This window comes from Suillus discolor (genome assembly GCF_016758755.1).
Source record: "Suillus discolor strain FC423 chromosome Unknown F5147scaffold_30, whole genome shotgun sequence".
NCBI classification, from domain to species: domain Eukaryota; kingdom Fungi; phylum Basidiomycota; class Agaricomycetes; order Boletales; family Suillaceae; genus Suillus; species Suillus discolor.
In genome coordinates this window covers 223802-243952 of record NW_024541277.1, presented here as the reverse complement: position 1 = coordinate 243952, position 20151 = coordinate 223802, and the positions used below count along the sequence as shown (strand labels likewise).

Here is a 20151-nt window from a genome sequence, read left to right as displayed (position 1 = left end):
GTGCAAATGTCAATTAGTCAGGTATCCTTTTGGGGTATCATTGCAAGTTCGTTGGCAGTTCATAATCACAAGTTTGGCTGTCACTGATTAGCTAGTACTCAGCGTCCAATATGATAGTCTGTGAACTTTTCAGCTCTTATCCAACTCTTATCTCAATATAAATAAGTGCGGAGGTCACTTGTTCGCTCGTGTGGAGGTATATCTTGAAACGCACTGACTTGAAATCAGGAACTCGTTTCTTGTTCTTGGCTGCCAACCATGGCGCAAAGCGGGGTTTTGGTCGATTTCTTTAAGCCTTCCAGATGGGCTCTCGAACGTGAAGAAACGACTTTCGCAAACAATGGATGGAGCAACAAGGACATGGACCCGGTACCTCTTCGTCTGAGAACATGGACGTAAGCACGATAGTTGTTGACCGTTTAACTGTTTCATAACCTCGACGATTCCTCATAGCACCTGGAATTATGTAGGACATGCCACAATGATTACCACAGTACAATTTACTAATGAGTGTTTGTTAGATATCCTATTGGATTTCTGATGCTACCAATCTCGCAGTTTGGGAGTTGGCTAGCTCCATGCTTGCAATCGGTTTATCTTGGTATGACTGCTCGAACGAGTTCTCCGCTCCAACAGCACATTTCATCTGACGTTGCATTAATTGCTAGGCGTCAGGCTTTGCCATGTATTGCGGTTGCATATGGGATTATCTCCGTAGTGATGGTTTTGACCGGCACGATAGGCGCTCGTCTCCATGTTGCCTTCCCTGTATTAAATCGATCGTCTTTTGGCTTCTGGTTCAGTTACTTCACCGTCTTCAGTCGCGTCTTGTTATCCATGTTCTGGTTCGGTATACAGGTAATGATTACGGGAGTGCGTTCAATGACAGGAATCCTGATGCATGTATTTAGACATACAACGGGTCGCAATGCGTATATCAGGTGCATCGAATCGTGCTCTATTAATCTTTGGTCATATTGACTCGAAATACGATTCAGATGCTCAAAGCCATTTGGCCTTCGATTGCAAATATGCCCAACCAATTACCAGTCTCCGCGAATATTACCAGCTCTGGTGCATTATTTCCCCTGCTGCCCTCGTTACATCCTTACCCATACAATTTATCAGGATTTTTGTGTTACTTTCTCTATTGGCTCATCCAGCTTCCCTTTCTTTTCGTAACTCCTCACAAAATCCGTTGGTTATTCTTCGCAAAGGGTGTCCTCACACCTATAGCATGGCTTGCAATGATCATATGGGCATTTGTTAAGGTCCCCGCCTCACAGGGATTGTTTTCCCAGCATGCAGCTATCGAGGGCAACAACTTTTCATGGGCATGGCTCAGCGCGATGAACAGCGCCTTGGGAATTTATGCCAGTTTGTCGGTCAACATTCCCGATTTTACTGTAAGTCAGATGAATTTGTATATCTTCTACCACATTTACTCACAAAAACTTGCAGCGCTACGCCAAGAATGAACGAGCGTATGAATTCCAATCTGAAATCGACGCTGTTGTCTAATGGGTTTTTAGCCAATATGTCCAACCGTTCATCATACCCATCGCATTTACGCTGTGCAGCTTTGTTGGAATTGCTGTGACTAGTGCTGGAATACAACTCTACGGCGAGGTCCTGTGGAACCCTCTTCTGTTAATAGATCGTTGGGACAATCGGGCTGCAGCCTTTTTCGCCTCCTTTGTATTTGCATTGACGACTATTGGTACCAACATCAGCGCCAATTCACTTGGAGCGGGAAATGATATGACAGCTCTGTGTCCCAAGGTGAGCGTCGTCTATACTCTCCACAGACAATTGCTGATTTCAAACAGTACATCAATATCAGGCGCGGACAAATATTGTGTGCGATTATTGGTGGCTGGGCTCTGTGTCCATGGGAGATTCTCGCCAAGTAAGTCTTTGCCATATGTTACCTTTGTCGAGCCCTTATCATCCACTGATAGTGCCGCGGGGTTCTTGAGTTTTATGAATGGATACACCATTTTCCTTGGCCCTTTTGCTGGTATCATGGTCACTGATGTGGGTACAATTTACAAGCATGCCCGCTCGTGCCTAGTCGTCGATTAACATTTTACGTTGCACAGTTTTACCTGGTGCATAAAGGCTGCGTCGACGTTCCCGCTATGTATGACCCTTCAGGACGATATCGCTACACTGGGGGATTTGTAAGCTTTGATGCTGCTCGCTATGTTCTGCCTCATGATATATTTGTCTGCTTATGTAGAACTGGCGCGCAGTGCTGGCGATGATAGTAACTGTTGTCCCCACGTTTCCCGGCCTTATCAACTCGATCAATCCAGCTATCAAGATAGGGTACGCAACCCATTTATTTGACATCGCGTGGATGTATGGGGTACGGCACTCCTGATCTCCTTCACACGTGTTTTGCTCACATTATACTAGTTTTTTGTTGCATCACTGGTGTATTACGTTACATCGTCCTTGTTCCCTGCTCATGATACCTATGTTGATGGCCTAATCTCTGCGGACCACGTCCTGCCCATAGACAAGCAATATGACGAGGACAGGAAATCTCCCACAGAAACAATGCAGAGTGGTACTGAGGGGCGAGGATAAGAAAAGCGTAAAAGTCGAGACTACTGAAGTACAGGTGTGACATGTATAGCACCTAGCACATCGTATATCTCCCCCAATTAATATTTGATGGACCTTATATCGATTTGACGTCTTTCAAGGTCTTCGTTGTGTAGAATAGTCAGCTAACCTGAGGAGCGCACTATCCTTTACGGTTCCCCATAGAAAGTGTCACTCCAGACGCAGGCACACCCCTCCCTCTGCGTACTACTAATGCCTCTTGCGGCCTCTTTGCCTCGAAATCCCACGTAGCGAACATTTGTGCGTCGGGTAATGTGAATGTTGGAGGTTCATTGCTGCGTCCGTTGGCTGTACCCTCATCTTTACCTTTTCCACCAGTAGGCGCCCCCGATGTAGACGAGTTCCAAGGGGCGCTGACACCGGTGCCATAATGTAGTTTCTGGTTGCCCCGCTGTAATACGGGTGGATGTGCGAGACGCGTGGTGCGCGCGAGCACGGAGGGCTATAGCGGCGCCATCGTGAGACATCAAACAAACGTGCAAAACGATGACTTACAGGCAAGATTTGACGCGCGAGATCTGGTAGACGCGAAGATTGCTGAGATACGAGAAAAACGGGTTTGTCTGCGGAAAATACAGGGCGCGGAGGCGCAGAGGGAAATATAGGTTTGTTGTTGGACTCTTTGTCGTCTTTTCCTGCACGTATGTCGTCCAGAGTCGACTGCGGGACAGGGTAGGAAGGGCTGATGGCTGCGACGCGAGGTGGGCAGGGTACGATGTTGGCGTATAATGTATCTGGAGGGTTCCACCGTGGATTGTTTTGTACTTGGGACAGGAGCATCGTTGCGACTTTGTGCTTTAAGGGATTTGGTGGGACGGGAGGGGGGACGGGGTGCGTGAGGATATGATGGTATGCTTGGAGGAGCGCTTGTGCTGTTTGGGGGGTTGGGAGGTGAGGTGGCTGTTTTCTGGAGAGGGCACTAGCTGGTGGGCGCGAGGGGAGGTGCCACTCTGGGGTAGTAGCTAGGACCGATTCTGAGTAGTTGACCTGTGTCACGTAGTCGGAAACGGTGTTGGAGGTTATGTGCTGTGGGATAAGTGAGGGCGGCTTTTCGAGCTTCACAGTGTGAGGGGTTGGCGTTGGCGATACGCTTCGCGGGCGCGACGTGTCATCTGGGAGTGGAGGGAGGAAATCTGGGGTAGTTGAGCGATCGAATAAGTCATCGTAGTCGTCAAAGTCGTCTAACAAAGGTTGCGGGTCGATGAAAGGTATCGCATCGTCTTCGTGGCCCTCCTGTAGATAGCCTGTAATGACGACTGTGTTTAATGAAACGGAGAACAGGAGAATTTGTAAAAGATACCTCTGAATTCTAAGAGATCGTCGAGCCTCCTGGCACTGCTGCTCGCATACCTCCCCAGGTCCTTCCCTTCAGAAACACAATACTCGTCTAATTCTTCCAGGTTCACACCTAAATCTTCTAACGAGCTCAACACATCCCATACTGATATTCGTGAGCGTCCTGAAAGTTCGGCATAGTTGCCACAGACAGAAGATAGTAGAACGAGATAGCGAGAAACGAGGCTGGCAAGAACGATGGATGCCTGTGACGATGACCTCGAGAAATTGTGAGCGTGTAGAATCTTTAGGATGACTGAGTCGAGGATGGTCGCTGCTGCTGCTTGAGATGCCATGTCTATGCGTGATCAAGCTAACGGGTGGTTGTAACTTGTATATATATACCGGGGTGTAGCTATTACTTTGTCGTGACATCGATTTCTAGATCACGTGGCCCAGAGCCGGGCCAACGGCAAGAGTCACAGAAGTAATACTTTCAGCCTTTCTCGTTCTCTTCCCCACATGTCTCTCACAAAAGATGCCGACTCGTTCAAACGCGCCCTCCATCGTCAAGATTACACTTCATGGCATTCGCAACCTGCACCACTCAACTCCTCTTCCTCTGCCAGTGCCTCTGTTTCTACACCTGCACCCGCGCCTACAACTGCAGAATCAACGTCCACGCCTAGTACGAAGAAGAAACGGCCAAAGACCAGTATGTTGTGATTTTTGTATATAATGACTTCTTTCACTCTCTTTTGTCGTTCTTTTTATAGATATCGTATACTCACAGCCGGCGGATACGGGGACGGGGACGAATGTGAATACGCAACTTGTGTATGCTATTGATCATCTCAAGGTACGTGTTGCGTTTATTTTTCTTTTCTTGCTTATTGAGATTGTTTGTGGATGTACGTAGTCGACGCATAATCCCATGCGTCTTCAAGATATTGCAATCGTAACGAATACGCCGCTGGAAACTGATGCAGTCTTACTCGAAAAATTCAAGTCGCATGATAAGATTATTTGGGATTCAAAGACAGATTTATATTCATATCGTGTACGTCTATTTCTCTTCTTTTCTCAGCCACCTATTGACGCGACACAGCATGAATTTAGCTTTCGAAACAAAGTAGCGCTCCTGACAGAGATCCAGCGACAGACGAGGAAAGGCGGCGGGATACCTGTGCGTGCGCTCAAGGAGTCTTGGAAAGAGGCGCCACAGGCTATTGAGGAGCTGGAGAAGGAGGGAGAGGTGCTTGTTACGAGGACTGTGAAAGATGGTCAGTTGCGGATGGTATTTTGGAATGAGATCAAGCCGGATGATGAGAGTGGGGGGAAACATGTTGAGAAAGGTGAGTTTAGTATTGTGGGATGCATCATGCTGATTTTTTGTTTTGGACAGAATTCTTTGATTTGTGGCATTCGCTGAAGGTGCCTAATGATGTTGATTTATTGAAGGCGCTGCATGCTGGTACGTCCCTCCTATTTTTATATCTTCGTTTGGTGTCTGACAGGTATGATACAGAGGGGCTTCAAGCTACTGCGGAAGAGACGCCGATCCCGAAAGCGCCATCGAATATGAAGAAGAAGGGAAAGCGCTCGGCACCGCGACAGAGACAAGCGAAGATTACGAATACGCATTTGAAGGGAGAGATCGACCTTTCGAAAGATTACGAGAGGAAATGATATGCGTTTTCTTTATGTTTCTGGACATCTTCCTCCTCTTTACCGTGTCATGGGCGGGCGGGCATATGTCTCGTTCGAGGCAGTATCCAACATTGATTTATTGAATACAGTTTTTAGTTGTACTGCAGCTGCAGTTGCGCGGTTTCGAACCGAAATCGGTATTTCTTTGCAACAACTGTAGCTGCGTCAGCGCTCAGCCACACTCCGCAGCTCTCCCTTTGAAGAATCATTGAGGCAGTTATGTTTCCATCCCAACACCTATCGTCCTTTTGTAGAAGGGACAGTGTTTTCAGTGACTGAATTCATCCGTTTGATGAAACGACAGGCGTGATGTATTATTCTATCAAGCATACATAACATATAACGAATGGCAGAGCAAGCTAATAATCAGGCTGACGTCGTGGTTCCTTCACAAGTTAGACAAGAGGAGGAGACTGCCTGTGCCTAGGGCTGCAGTAATGGCAACGATCACGACAGTAGACGCTGTGCTCAGGGAAACTCCGAGAGGACCATCCCAATTGGAAGGGATGGACAAGGTAACGAGGGAGGAAGGGACTGTGAAACCCGCGGATGAGCACGCGGTGGCGTATGCTGATAGAAGGGGTCAATAAAGGGTACCGATAGAAAAAGTGAGAAAGGTACCAGTAAGAGCAGCGGTTGAACCAGCACGAGGATCGGCGCTAGTTGTGAACTTTGCGATCAAGTCGTCGAACATGCATTGCTCGCAGGAGGTGATGGCGGTGACTGTGTTGGATGCACAAAGACAAGAATCATTGGTTGTGCACGTCTGAGGGAGATTAGATGTGGAAGGGATCTAATGGAAGAATGGGGACATACGGAGATTTGAGCGTTGGCGTTGGAGCATTGAGTCTGACACTTATATAGAAGGGTTAGAAGGGTATATAAAGGATATGATCGTGTGTCTTACATCGGTCAAAAGGTATGTATCGGAGACGTTGAGGAATTGGGTCGCATCGATAGTTCCAACAGAACCACCAACATCAATAGACAATGAGAGGGCTACGATAATGTTATTCAATATAGGGTTAATGGAGACAAGTGATAGGACTGACCTTGACCAGCAAGCAACAGGAAAGAAATAAAAGCAAAATGCATGACTAGCAAGCTGGGAGTGAAGAACAAAGGTATCAAGCGCTGCGAGATGGCTTATAAGACTACCGGAGCCTAGCTATAACTAGTAGCACTGGTTCATTTGACAGACACAGCGTTACACAGGTGTCCGTGTCGAGAAGGGCCCGCTAATACGACCGATCTTCGAGCCGCGTTCCACGTGATCACATTGTTGACGCGAATTGTCCAGACTTCAACAGTACTTCCATCTAACCATCATGGCTCCAATCACATTCAGCGGTACAATTCCTTCAAAGAAGAAGGCCGATCTTCAAGCTATCGCAGTGGCTCTGAACATCAGTGATACTGGAACAAGAGAGGATCTACAAGGCAGAATTAAACGTCATCTCGAGCAGCATCAATCGAAATATGAAGATGACCCTACTTTCTCTGGCTTATACGGCAAGAAGAAGAAGAGCGTACAACCTCCTATAGAGTCAGTCTCATCAATGTTATTACTCCCCCTCCTCATATTCTTCTCAGGCGCTTTGTCCCCAGTTCACCAAATGAACGGGAAGAGAAACTCCACCAGAGCCCCCAAGTCACTCGCAGTCGTCGTATCGTCCCGCTTGACCCACGTGAGACAACCCCTGTCGACGATATGCGAAACGTGTCTATCATGCTCAGAAACCTTCCCATATCCCCTGACGCCCAGTCCACCCCTACCTCGTCCATTAAACTTTCTCCCCAACGCAAAATAGAAAGCGCCCGACCTGTCGCGTCCATTCAAAAAACGCGTCCAGTTTCTGAACCTCTTACTCAAATGGCTTGTGAATCTCTCGCAAAGCTACAAGTCAGCGTCCAAAAACACACCCGAACCACCTTGTTGACGACGCGTGCCGTAAGTCTTACATTGTTGTACAGAATCACCCACTAACCACGTGTTTTAGGTCCTCTCGGACTCTACCAATATTTGGTTCCTTACTGTTCTCCTTGAGCTATTCTACATTCTCTACATGGTTATTCCATGGCAGACCTTCGAGGTTTGTTTCCTGTACTCTCCCTCACTTTGCGCGTCTAACCCCCACCTTAGCTATCACCAGGCTCGCCTAGTCAGTTTTACATCGCGATCTCCTATCCCCCCGCTCGCACCTTCTTAACACCATCCTTCTGGACCGTCCTAATCCACTGGTCAATACCCAACGTCTTCATCCCACTCGTCTTCGGCCTCCTCGTCTCCTTCCACCCCGCTAATTCTACATCCTCCCGCACCCCACAAGTCATCGCACTCGATCCCCTCTCAGCTTCTATAGCTCGTCTGGCAGCCCATGTCGCTTACCCCTTCCGCGCTCTCGAGGTGTCCCTCCAAGGCGTCGATGTTATCGGTCAGAAATGGCGCTTCTTGACAGCGTCTGTCGTAGTGGCATTTGCGTTCGCAGAAGCTATTTTTAACGCGCCTGGTGCATTTGCAGAGTCGAGGGTTCGTTTACGCGCAGCCACCCCTAGGCGTACTGCCCCATCTGAAGACCCACCCGCCTCTATCACCGTCACAGGCGAATCATGAGTTTTGCGCGTTGTATACACTGTACGTTTACTATGTTATGTGACGACTCATTCATGATCGATTGATCGATTTATCTCTTTCCTTTTGTTTTGCTTTATCGAGTTGCTGTTTTGTTAGCGCCGAGACTATATTTATTCTTTACCTATTGGCATTCTACGACCTGGAGTATCACTATTACAACTGTCACTGTTTTCTCTGTCGCAGCATTGATGTGCGCGAGTTCTTTTATTTCGAGTTCAGACTGTCCCTGACCCCGTCCAATATATTGATATCGATATTACTATGGCATGTATCATCTTGGATGTTTCCGTATACTTTCATTTTGGACCTTGGTAGGGTCTTGTCGGCTTTGATTTTCACGTTTTTGCGGTAGATCTGTCCGATTTTGAGAACCCTTTCTTTTTGCTCTTAAATAGTAGTCGTTTTCGCTTTATGTAGTACTCTCGCCTTTAGATAGTAACTGGCTGTGTTCATCGATCGGTCCAGCCCTTTCTCGGTTCGCCTTAGATGGAATAAGTCGTGCTTGTATGAATTCCTAGGGGTATCGATATATCAGCTTTCCTTGACCCTGTTCTGAGAGCCTCCAAAGATGTTTCGGTCGAGAGCCTTAGATCTTAGACTTTACCCAAACATTATACCCATCTGCTTGCCTTTAGCCTTAGGCCTTAACCTTAGTCACTCCTCTGTTTCCTACACACTGAAGCCAGCTTATTGATCAAGTCTTTGTTTATTTTGCGAAACAAGACATAGACTCAAACACACATAGTAATTCATAGCATATTCTAGCTGGTGATTTCTATCATAGGGGAAGGCTCCCAGGGACGATCAACACAACACTGGTTTTAAAAGTGACATTCATTTCGAACCAAGCGCATTCCCATCAGGATAATTGCGCATCAGGAGCCTGAGGTCCGTTGCCGGAATCCTCGTCTCAAACTTGATAGCACAGGGATTATCTGATTTCTCCCCGATCATCAGCCCCATGTCATCCAATGGCTTCGTAGGATCCAATGTAAGCTGGAAAGCCCAAAAAATAAGAAGCGAGTTGATGAATACCGATCTGGTTTGATCAAAGTGAGCTCAGAAGATGATGTGCGTGGAAGGGTGGCTTCACCTTTGCGCGACATGTTGACCGGGGCATACACTGAAAGGAAATGTCAATCAAAGAAGGAATGCTTAAAGATACTGCCTACCGCCGACCAAAGCCGTAGGGAAAGAATGTCAAATCATCTCGCAGACGACCTTGCTCGTCAATCCAGCGCTGAGACTTGAACGTGTCAGGCTCTGGGTAGGTATCTGGATCTCGAGAGATGGCCCTAATACAGTGACTGTTAGATCCTTGGTAAGTATTCTTGGAGCAGGATGCTTACCAATGATTAGCGAATATCGTAGTCCCGGCTGGAATACAATAGTTTTCCTGAGCGGCCAGATCATCATTTGCACGATAAGTTGTCCAAGATCACTTGCCCAGATTATGTCCTGAGTTGTTCGATGAGCCAGCGCTGCAGCGTTCATGTTATAAAATTTAGGCACAAGATCGAAACAATATACATACCACCAGTAGGCAATGGTGGTCTCCATCTCAAAGACTCAGATATGAATGCTTGCAGGCGAAGAAGGAATTGTTGGTCGGCGAAAGTCGGCGCTTTCATGCAAGAATTATTGAATAATAGCGCTGCAAAAGGGAATAAAGGTACCTCTGTGCCTTCCGATGACTACATCGAGCTCAGCCTGAACTTGAGCTTGCTCCTCAGGGAAACATGCAGCCGCCATGAGTACTGTGCAGATCGCCGTAGAGGTCTTTCGCCCGATTTCAGCCGCGTACTATCTTCGGAGGCTGCAAAACAACACCTCACCGTCTCAGATCCAGCTGCAAAAAACGAACCGCCGAGAAAGGCCATCTCTGTGTCTGACAAACCATAGAGATGGCGATTTTCCAGGATATATCTCATGAACGAAGGGCCGATGTCCACGTCGCTCTGCTGTGGAACGACTCAGACATGAAGTCAAGATTCAACATAGAATATATACCATTTGCTCCCTCACGCGGTTTAGCTGACCAAGGTTGAGTTTCTTGGTCCTCTCAAACCCCTGTCTTAAGTCTCGCCCATACCAAGGAAGGTGTTTGAGCCACGGAATCGAGTCCACTAGGTAAGCACCAGGACGCACGACTGCACTAATCGTCTTGACGAATTGTCGGATTTCAATAACTGAAGAATCAGTCGCAGATGTAGACGTAGTCTTCCCATAGGCAATCTTCATAATTGTCGTCGCAGCATAACTTGAAATTACCTGTGAGCGAGGTATAATATAACTGACGGTTCTTACGTTATCACATGCTTCTGGAAGTCGCCATGTGGATCATCGAGAATGCCGAGGACTGTATCCTTCGCGTGTGACATCTGCAGGGGCTGATATGCTGCAGCCGCTCTAGGCTGGAGATGTGTGTGAAGTGCTCTGCACCACGTTGAAAAGTAAGACAGACAAAAGAAAGTATCGCGGACTACCAACCTACGCATACGACGAAACCTGTCTCCCCAGTGTGCAAATCCGATGCCCATCCCGCCGCCAAACATTTCTCCAGCTGCAATCATGCGAGGACGGTCAGCTGTGATTTTACCCTGATTCTCCATAATATCCACGGCAGCCTGTGACGAGATGTTGAATCAAGATAATATAGCCCAGCATGTAGGAACTGACTTTGTAACGGCCGACGATAATGATCTTCTCAAGTTTTGACCGAATGGTGATCAGAGGACCGTACTCAGCAATCCATCCTGCTATCGTGAGGGATGAACTATCGGAGGCGGAAATAATTAGTATTTAATATCACAAAGTCGCATACAGAAATTCACTGGCGACGCGGCAGGAAGTGGCCACCAAGTCTCCAAGTAGGAGGGGAAGGGGGGAGGGGAAGATCGCTCTTTGGTTTACGACGATGAGCCCAAGTGATTATTCCCACTATAACAAGACAAGCCCCAGCACTGACAAGCTGTGCGTTGTGAGACATGTGCAGGTCAAATAATTGTAGGATGGTCTGTAGCGTGAGCGCAAAGAAAGATAGGAATCAGTCACGGTGCATCCAAATTGTGAATGGCTTTTTAATTGCCCCATACCAATGGATCGGCGACCCTTAACTTGGAATGAGAGATTCATGGTCATAATGGGGGTGCAATGCAATGCTGGCATGCAATGATTCGTATGCTACCTAAGAGCGCCTGACCAGTGCCTCTGATAGTCATGCTCCATTAGTGTACAATAGTCCCAATATACACCGAGAGTCCGAGCCACCAGTAATAAGGCAACGACTCACGACGGTCTATCGGGTCATTGCTTTCCATACGGTGAGCAACTAGATAAACGGTGAGTGATCTGAAGTTTCAGGCCTCAGTCCTCAGTCTTGCCTTATCGAAGGACATAACAACCTGCGTGAAAGAAACCGCTGGCATGTATGGCCGGTTACTGTCATCTTACTGCCTAACCCCAAGCAGAATGGTACTTAATTTGATGTACACAAAACATGCCAGGAATGAGCAACTTTGGGGCTGGTGTCTAGACTTGTGACCAGTCCGCCTATGAGGAATACCGCGTGTTCCGAAAGTTGAAGCGGTAAAATTACCACGTTGATAGATCTGAATGAAGTAAGTAGAATAGAAATGATGAGACAAAGGGTCTTCCCGCAGCCACCAGCTGCAATCGCACTATCATGGCCATTTAGTATTGTGAGAATGGCCTCAAGTTGGAATTGTCGTGGAACTATTGTGGTTGCCAAAAGAACATAGACGAGCGGCCTCGGAGCAGGCCCGTCCTATCCTCAGGCTTGTCACTGAGAGTTTGATTATTCATTTTGAAGTTGTTATTGTATCAGTAAATGCGTGAACAGACGGTCTGTGCAAGGATGTTTGTCGCACAGCGCGGATGATGGTGCTCGTATTCATCGAAGTTGTAGCATATACATGAACAAGCGTTCCGATCACCTTCGCATGTTTCCTATCGTAATAGATGCTTGTATACTACGTTCGCCGTCGTCTTTTCTCCTTCGTTCTCTGTTGGAAACAGTGCCCGAATGTCTCGGCGACATCGCACTCTCGAAACTGCCGTGTATAGTTGTCCGTCCGCGAAAGAGTCCGTCCGTAGGTCAGACCGGTCAAGCATGGCTTTCTGCAATGTGAGCCCTTGACATCCGTTAAACGTCGTCGCGTATGCAGGTATGGGAGGAAATTGCTTGCGATTGACGGTCCAGCTGCATCGCGCCGGTTTGAAAGAGAAGGTGATGCGAGGGAGGCAATGAATCTCTCCGGTCTGAGGGACCTTCCTGCCGAAGAGGAACACAGAGACAGCGAGATCTGCGACATCATCGTCGGCATCAGGAGAGAGAGGGACAAAGCCGCTATCCATCTTCCAAAACCGTTTTCTCGCATCCAAAGAGTAAGTAGTAGCGTTTTGAATGCCTACTACGTCGTGCAAAGAGCATGCGGAGGCCATGATGTACGTCGAAAAGGAGAGAACTTGGAGTAGCGTTTTGGATGCCTACTACGCCGTGCAAAGAGCATGCGGAGGCTATGATGGACGTCGAGAAGGAGAGAACTTAGGAGAGCCACGGGCGAAAAAGTGACAATAGGAGATGAAATGATCGGAAGCGAAGGAGAGATTGACACGCAGGTGGCGCTCAGGTGGAGCACGCACATGGGGTGGACGCGAATTGGAACAGAGTCTCGCTCCTGCAGCGAATTGATTATTATGTAATTACTTTATCATCAAATTTCGTGTCAAAAGTATTGGTTATATACAGCAAGCTGATATATTTCAAGACCTGTGCTGTGCTGTTCAAACCGCAAGAATACGATATTCTGGCACACTTGCTGGCTAGTGCTACTAGTGAATGGCCCCATAACGAACTGACTGAGGTTTTGTTTCATCCTGGCTAGAGTGACATGTCACACCATCCCTTAACCTAATTGGGGGTAAAAGTGCCAGTTCCGGCAGCGAGGCCGAGTTTTGAAAAACATGTACTTACTGCACAGTGCAATCTCATATGCAACACACAGTACTGTAACTCCAACAATTCATTTCACTATAGACGGACTGGTCATGCATTCATGAGTCTACTATAGGTGCCGCCGTTACGGTACTGAGTACTGTCACCGTAGCATGTTTTGCGTGGTTTTGTAGTGAAAGTAGTATTTTGGTCCGAAACTACATACTAAGATCTTGACTCACTCCTTCCGGAAGCTGACTGGCTAAAAAAACCTGAGTGAGCTACTTATATAGTTACTGATCATCATATCTATTACAACAATTCTGCGACTTGCGAGTGGCCCACTCCGGCGCTATACGCGAGGAAATTCACACATTATGGCGAACACTATGGAGTTGGTCCAGGTATGTTCCCTATCGTTCTATGTTGAACTCCCCCCGTTAACAAGGCGGATGCATCACAGACGGGCAAACGCGATCGTCTCATAGAACTTGAGAAGACATATCAAACAAAATGGCAGGAGGAGGGTATATTTGAAGTTGATGCCCCTTCACCCGCCGAGCTGAAGGGCTTGTCGTCTGCCGAAGTTCAACATAAATACCCCAAGTGGTTCGGGAATTTCCCTTACCCATACATGAACGGTTCTTTACATCTTGGACACGCGTTCACCATCTCGAAAATCGAATTCGCTGCCGGATACCAGAGATTATTAGGAAAGCGTGTCTTATTTCCTCATGGTTTACATGCAACGGGTATGCCGATCAAAGTGAGTGATCTCAGACTTTTGGAGATCGTTGATCTGATTTCTGATTTCTCGGACAGGCGGCCGCTGACAAGATAATTCGTGAGATGGAGATGTTCGGCCCAGATTTCGAACGATTTAATGAAGAGGCGCAGGACGACAAACCAATAAAAACGGCTCCAAACGGCCCAGCCGCGCCTTCAGCAGCAGTAGGGAAAGCCACGAAGGGCAAGATTGCTGCAAAATCCACGGGTCTGACTTACCAGTTCCAAATCATGTTGTCAATCGGCGTCCCGCGCACGGAAGTCAAAAAGTTCGCAGATCCCCATCACTGGCTGGAACACTTTCCTCCAATTTGCAAGGTGTGCAAACAGATCCTCGGTCATTTGGCCATTTCTTCATTTCTGTACTACAGGAGGATAACAACGCAATGGGAAATCGTATCGATTGGAGACGTTCATTTGTCACAACCGACCTGAACCCTTACTACGATTCGTTCGTTCGATGGCAAATGAATAAATTACACGCATTGGGAAAAGTCAAGTTCGGGGAGCGATACACGATCTACAGCCCCAAAGACGGACAGCCTTGTATGGATCATGATCGATCCGACTGGTGAAGGTGTTAACCCCCAAGAGTACACTGGCGTCAAGATGGAGGTCGTAGAATGGAGTCCAGCTGCGAAGGCCATTGAAAGCAAAGTCAATGGTCGGAAAGTATTTTTGGTGGCTGCTACGTTGCGTCCCGAGACCATGTCGGTATTCTCATATCCATCTTAATATTGTTTCTTAGTACATCTACAGGTATGGCCAAACCAATTGCTTTGTTGGCACTTCTATAAAATATGGCGTCTTCGCGATCAACGATACAGAAGCATTTGTATGCACATATCGTGCAGCCCGTAACATGGCTTTCCAAGGTCTGTCGCCTGAGCGCGGCCAGACTCAACAGCTGTTGGAGATAGATGGCGCGGCCTTGGTCGGTACCAAGATCAAAGCACCATTTGGATTGGCTCCTGAGGTGTTTGTACTGCCCATGGATAATGTTTTGGGTACGAAGGTCGGTCGTTCAGTTGTCATAACACCGTAGACCTTTTTGACATTGTCTTAGGGTACGGGTGTCGTTACCTCTGTACCGTCAGATTCCCCCGATGATTTCGCAACTGTCAGCGATCTGCGCAAGAAGCCTGAATTTTACAAGATCGAACGCGAATGGGTATCTATTGATCCGATTCCCGTGCTAATGACTCCGACCTATGGCGAGCTGACTGCGCCCCGCTTAGTCGAGAAGCTGAAGATTCAGTCGCAGAAAGATGTTAAGCAGCTGGCAGAGGCGAAGGAAATCGCGTACAAGGAGGGTTTCTACAGTGGAGTGATGTTGGTCGGCGAGTTCAAGGGCCTGACCGTTCAAGAAGCAAAGCCCAAAGTGCGCGCAAGCATGATCGAACAAGGATTGGCTTTCGCATACGCCGAACCAGAGAACCTGGTCATCTCGCGCAGCGCAGATGAGTGCGTCGTCGCCTTGATGGACCAGTGGTATATGGATTACGGCGAACCTGTTTGGAGATCACAGGCCGAGAGGCTCGTATTTCGTATCTTTTCTTTTCTTTTGCTTACAATTGGACTTCAGGTTACTGGCCAAGATGGAGACATGGACGGTCGAGACTCGGAACTTGTTCGAGGCCACCTTGGCATGGCTGAATCAGTGGGCGTGTGCCCGGACATACGGCTTGGGGTCCAAGTTACCTTGGGATCCCCAATTTATGGTTGAAAGTTTGAGTGACTCGACTATCTACATGGCATACTACACTGTTGCACATTTGTTGCACGGTAGGTGTCAGAACTGACTTTTATCATCTCACTGATCACATTCACTCAGGTGGTGATATCTTTGGTCGGACACCTGGGCCTCTGGGCGTCAGCGCCGAGCAGATGACGGATGAGGCCTGGGAATACGTCTTCTGCAACGGACCATGGCCAGACTCAGAGCCATTCCCCAAGGACAAGGCCGACGCATTGAAGCACGAATTCAATTACTTCTACCCCTTCGATATGCGTTCCTCCGGCAAGGACTTGGTCCAGAACAATCTGACGTTCTTACTTTATAACCACGCCGCAATCTTTCCAGAAGAAAAGTGGCCCAAGGGCATCCGCACGAATGGACATCTGATGCTGAATGGCAAGAAGATGTCAAAGAGCACAGGCAACTCACTGACGCTGAGGGAAGGCGTGCTGAAGTTTGGTGCTGATGCAATGCGTTTGTCGTTGGCGGATGCTGGCGATGGCGTAGAAGATGCCAACTTCGATGAAAAGACTGCCAATGCAAACATCCTGCGTTTGCATACGTTGATGACGTGGTGTGAGGTATATGAATTTCGCTCTCTGCGAGACGATCTACTAACAATTTCTTTAGGAAATGTTCAAGGATGAGTCCAACCTCCGCACTGGTCCCAAGAGCTCTTATCATGATCGCGTTTTCGAGGAGGAGATTGTCGACCTGATCAACATTACAAAAGGTCATTACGACGCGTGAGTCCTATCCAACTTTAGCTCTTTGTCATGGTCTCAGTTTTCTGCGTTAGAACTGCTTTCAAGGATGCTCTGAAGTTTGGCTTCTACGAGTTGCAGAGTGCCCGTGACTGGTACCGAGAAGTTACCGCCGATATCGGGATGCACGCAGACTTGGTCAAATACTGGATCCGTGTTGCCGCCTTGATGATCACGCCTTTTGCTCCTCACTTCGCAGAGCATATTTGGACAGAGCTGTTAAAGGAGCCTCGGTCCGTACAGCTGGCGCTGTGGCCAGACCCAGAGCGCACCGCGGACAGGTCAATCGTTGAGACAGGCGTGTACATGCGTGGAACACTGAAGACGATCCGTGATGCTGAAATTACGTTGTTGAAGAGGTTGCAGAAGGGCAAGAAAGGCAAGGGCGTCGAAAATACGTTGTTCGACCCCAAGAAACCCAAGGCCGTTCGGATTTATGTTGCGACCAAGTTCCCTGAGTGGCAGGATACGTGCGTGCAGGCTGTCAAGGATTCGTACTCGAGCCCGGACGATAAGGTGGACGATGCGAAAGTGCGCGATATCCTGATAGAGAAAGGGTTGATCAAGGACAAGCGCGCCATGCCGTTCATCCAGGCGTTCAAGGTAAGGATATATCATCACCGTCTTTATTAGCTCATCTCATCTCGAAACGCAGAAACGAATGTCAGAAATCGGTGTCGATGCTGCGTTCCGGAGAACATTGTTGTTTTCCGAGTCTGAGATTCTGAAGGAATTGCTGCCATATCTGAAAAAGTCTTTGAGCCTGGAAGATGTGGAAGTCTTCTCCGTTGAGGAGGCATTGCAGAGAGAAGGTCCTGGTTTCACGCGCACCATCATAGAGTCGTCCGAGCCTGGAAGCCCTGCCTTCGAGTATCGGAACGTATAGAGTAGTATAGAGCTCTTCGATTCGTTCTCGTAATACCATCATCGCAATGTACTTACCGGTCAATTGTACTTTCAACACGGTTCTAACAATGTAGTAATTACACAAGGAGATTTACCCTTAAGGTGTCGTGCGGCGTTGTTGAGATTATGCACGTTATCAATACAATCTAACACACATTAAAACATTGACATTTATCAAAAGATAGTATCATATGCTTTGCAACAGTCTGTCACACATTTGCGGCTAGACGGTACAGGAGGATGGGGTCCGTCCATTGAAATAGGTGACTCTATGTTACTGATACTGACATACAACTTTTATCGGGATTATATCCCCACTGCGCTCGCCTCACAGCTCGTCATGGTCATAATATGGTTCATCATCCTCGGGCTCGCTTGCACCTCCTCCACTGTAGAGCTTGCTTGTGATGGGATTGACAACATTCTGAATCTCCAATAGCTTCTCTTCGAGCTCCTCAGTGGTAGCACTCTGGCCATTGTCATCGATCCACTCCGTGGCTTCCTTGATGGTGGCGAGGATAGTCTTCTTGTCATCGTCGTCGATCTTGCCGCCAAGGCCTGTCTGGTCACCAAGTTGTGACTTGAGGCCGTAGACAAACGAGGACAGGGCGTTGAGGGACTCAATGCGCTTGCGATTAGCTTCATCTTCTGAGGCAAAATCTTCAGCCTCGCGGACCATGCGCTCAATGTCCTCCTTAGAGAGACGACCCTTCTCGTTCGTAATCGTGATCGACTCGGATTTACCACTAAGAGTCCGGTCAGTCTCTTATAGCACTGACTAAAAAACCATTGACTTACGTTCCCTTGTCGGCGGCACCGACTTTCATAATACCGTTGGCGTCGATCTCGAAGGTGACCTCAATCTGAGGAACACCACGAGGAGCAGGGGGAATGCTCGAAAGTTCGAACTTGCCGAGAAGGTTGTTGTCCTTAGTTAAAGATCGCTCACCCTCGAAGACCTGGATGAGAACGGTAGGCTGGTTGTCAGCAGCCGTTGAGAAGCTTTACATATTATCAGTATGTTGTATTCACTCGAGAACAGAAGCACTTACATCTGCGATTTGCGAGTGGGGATGACAGTGTTACGAGGTATGAGTTTGGTGAAGACGCCACCAGTGGTCTCAATACCAAGTGTCAAAGGACAGACATCCACCAAGACAACGTCTTCGGTACCCTCTTCACCGGAAAGGATACCACCCTGGACAGCAGCACCGTAAGCAACAGCCTCATCGGGATTGATACCCTTTGATGCCTCTTTGCCAAAATATTCCTTCAGGAGTTGTTGAACCTTGGGAATGCGGGTTGAACCACCAACAAGGACAACCTGCAACCATGTCAGACGGTATTAATATGATTGTCGTCAGATGTCTCACCTCGTCAATGTCCTCTTTGTTGATCTTCGCATCTTTGAGCACCTGTTCGACGGGCTTCATAGTCTTGCGGAACAGATCCATGTTAAGCTCTTCAAATTTAGCGCGAGTGAGTGTCTCTGAGAAGTCGTTGCCATCCTCGAAGGACTCGATTTCGATGCGGGTCGACTGCTGGCTCGACAAAGTACGCTTAGCTTTCTCGACCTCACGCTTCAGCTTGCCCATAGCGCGAAGGTTGCTAGTGACGTCAGTACCGGTCTTCTTCTTGTACTGTTTGACAAGATAGTCGATGACACGGTTGTCGAAATCCTCACCACCAAGGTGGGTATCACCAGCAGTTGCCAAGACCTCGAAGACACCGTCATCGATCGAGAGCAAAGAAACATCGAAAGTTCCTCCTCCAAGATCGTAGACGATAATTTGAGACTCGCCACCCTTCTTATTAAGACCATATGCGATAGCGGCAGCAGTGGGCTCGTTGATGATACGAAGAATGTTCAACCCAGCAATTGTACCAGCATCTTTCGTGGCTTGACGCTGAGCGTCATTGAAATCTTGACAGCAAAATGTTCATTAGCGAATGAAGGTCAGGTCAGCATTGCTGGCTTACATGCAGGGACAGTTACTACTGCGTGGGTGACCTTCTCGCCGAGATAAGCCTCCGCGGTCTCCTTCATCTTGGTTAGAATCATCGCACTAATCTCCTCCGGAGTCTAAAGAACCTAATCAGCGAGATACTCAAAGGTTTTATCTCAATGACTTACAAATTGGCGTGTGTCACCCTTGTAACCTATCGAAATGGCTGGTTTGCCGCCCTTGTCAACAATGTTGAAGGGAAAGTGTTTCATGTCGCGCTTTAATTCCAAGTCGTCCATCTTCCGGCCGATGAGACGTTTGGCGTCGAAAACGGTATTAGTTGGATTTGAATGGAACGCGTTCTTGGCACTATCACCAACTCTGTAGGGAATAAGTCAGTCATGATTTCCTGGGTTGCGAAATGAAAACTTACAGCCGCTCATCATCAGTAAAGCTGACCCATGAGGGTGTTATACGATGACCCTGGTCATTGGCGATAATTTCGACACGACCACCGCGTTGAACGCCGACACACGAATAAGTTGTTCCCAAGTCTGCGAATAAGGAAGTTAGTGATGTGAAACGAATGACGCAGTGCATGTACGCTTACCTATACCTATCACCGTACCGTATTCACTGTTCGAACTCGCTGTGACAGCGGGAGAGAAACAAAATAGAACGAGGAAAGCAAGGAAAAAGAGAGAGAGAGAAGATGCCATACGCCATGACTTGGCGCGAGACGGGCGGCCAGACATTGTTGTCACAAGAGAAGTTGGTACTCAATTGTTGAACCAGCTCCG

At 47.9% G+C, this 20151-nt stretch overlaps 8 protein-coding genes across 8 annotated transcripts; 4 read left to right on the top strand and 4 right to left on the bottom strand.

Annotated features, from left to right (window-relative positions):
- The first annotated feature begins 108 nt into the window (after positions 1–108).
- F5147DRAFT_200544 (NCS1 nucleoside transporter family) lies at positions 109–2709 on the top strand. The gene is made up of 14 exons (XM_041428553.1): positions 109–395; positions 454–466; positions 522–601; positions 669–858; positions 912–941; positions 999–1074; positions 1129–1406; positions 1462–1484; positions 1533–1782; positions 1830–1909; positions 1962–2037; positions 2103–2183; positions 2243–2371; positions 2422–2709. Exons 1-14 carry the CDS (start codon positions 259–261, stop codon positions 2593–2595), a joined length of 1617 nt encoding a protein of 538 aa, XP_041292412.1. The 5' UTR covers positions 109–258; the 3' UTR covers positions 2596–2709.
- A 46-nt stretch (positions 2710–2755) lies between these two features.
- On the bottom strand, positions 2756–4304 carry F5147DRAFT_837271 (uncharacterized protein; the record flags this gene model as incomplete). The annotated part of the gene is made up of 3 exons (XM_041444053.1): positions 3935–4304; positions 3130–3890; positions 2756–3076 (listed from the first exon to the last, which is right to left on the bottom strand). The coding sequence occupies exons 1-3, from the start codon at positions 4263–4265 to the stop codon at positions 2756–2758; spliced, it is 1413 nt and encodes a 470-aa protein (XP_041292411.1). The 5' UTR covers positions 4266–4304.
- A 113-nt stretch (positions 4305–4417) lies between these two features.
- Positions 4418–5917, top strand: F5147DRAFT_696663 (uncharacterized protein). Its single transcript, XM_041437455.1, has 6 exons — positions 4418–4624; positions 4686–4768; positions 4829–4969; positions 5018–5264; positions 5315–5383; positions 5438–5917. The coding sequence occupies exons 1-6, from the start codon at positions 4432–4434 to the stop codon at positions 5596–5598; spliced, it is 894 nt and encodes a 297-aa protein (XP_041292410.1). The 5' UTR covers positions 4418–4431; the 3' UTR covers positions 5599–5917.
- F5147DRAFT_761197 (uncharacterized protein) lies at positions 5908–6851 on the bottom strand. The gene is made up of 5 exons (XM_041440517.1): positions 6672–6851; positions 6527–6618; positions 6436–6474; positions 6241–6385; positions 5908–6189 (listed from the first exon to the last, which is right to left on the bottom strand). Exons 1-5 carry the CDS (start codon positions 6712–6714, stop codon positions 6008–6010), a joined length of 501 nt encoding a protein of 166 aa, XP_041292409.1. The 5' UTR covers positions 6715–6851; the 3' UTR covers positions 5908–6007.
- Positions 6852–6905: 54 nt separating this feature from the next.
- Positions 6906–8528, top strand: F5147DRAFT_200495 (uncharacterized protein). Its single transcript, XM_041428552.1, has 4 exons — positions 6906–7165; positions 7213–7570; positions 7620–7712; positions 7763–8528. Exons 1-4 carry the CDS (start codon positions 6948–6950, stop codon positions 8231–8233), a joined length of 1140 nt encoding a protein of 379 aa, XP_041292408.1. The 5' UTR covers positions 6906–6947; the 3' UTR covers positions 8234–8528.
- Positions 8529–8965: 437 nt separating this feature from the next.
- F5147DRAFT_753517 (cytochrome P450) lies at positions 8966–11243 on the bottom strand (the record flags this gene model as incomplete). Its single annotated transcript, XM_041440254.1, has 13 exons — positions 8966–9293; positions 9348–9377; positions 9427–9549; positions 9604–9650; positions 9701–9735; positions 9789–9878; positions 9931–10033; positions 10090–10215; positions 10265–10514; positions 10562–10690; positions 10745–10881; positions 10934–11030; positions 11089–11243. The coding sequence occupies 13 exons, from the start codon at positions 11241–11243 to the stop codon at positions 9089–9091; spliced, it is 1527 nt and encodes a 508-aa protein (XP_041292407.1). The 3' UTR covers positions 8966–9088.
- A 2193-nt stretch (positions 11244–13436) lies between these two features.
- Positions 13437–17494, top strand: F5147DRAFT_696654 (uncharacterized protein). The gene is made up of 12 exons (XM_041437454.1): positions 13437–13615; positions 13675–13977; positions 14034–14315; positions 14369–14543; positions 14575–14707; positions 14757–15012; positions 15064–15537; positions 15596–15782; positions 15832–16316; positions 16366–16481; positions 16535–17102; positions 17155–17494. Exons 1-12 carry the CDS (start codon positions 13589–13591, stop codon positions 17383–17385), a joined length of 3237 nt encoding a protein of 1078 aa, XP_041292406.1. The 5' UTR covers positions 13437–13588; the 3' UTR covers positions 17386–17494.
- Positions 17495–17555: 61 nt separating this feature from the next.
- On the bottom strand, positions 17556–20127 carry F5147DRAFT_636396 (heat shock protein 70 family). The gene is made up of 8 exons (XM_041432911.1): positions 19962–20127; positions 19785–19905; positions 19540–19732; positions 19386–19488; positions 18779–19329; positions 18458–18729; positions 18204–18407; positions 17556–18151 (listed from the first exon to the last, which is right to left on the bottom strand). The coding sequence occupies exons 1-8, from the start codon at positions 20104–20106 to the stop codon at positions 17734–17736; spliced, it is 2007 nt and encodes a 668-aa protein (XP_041292405.1). The 5' UTR covers positions 20107–20127; the 3' UTR covers positions 17556–17733.
- Between the last annotated feature and the right edge of the window lie 24 nt (positions 20128–20151).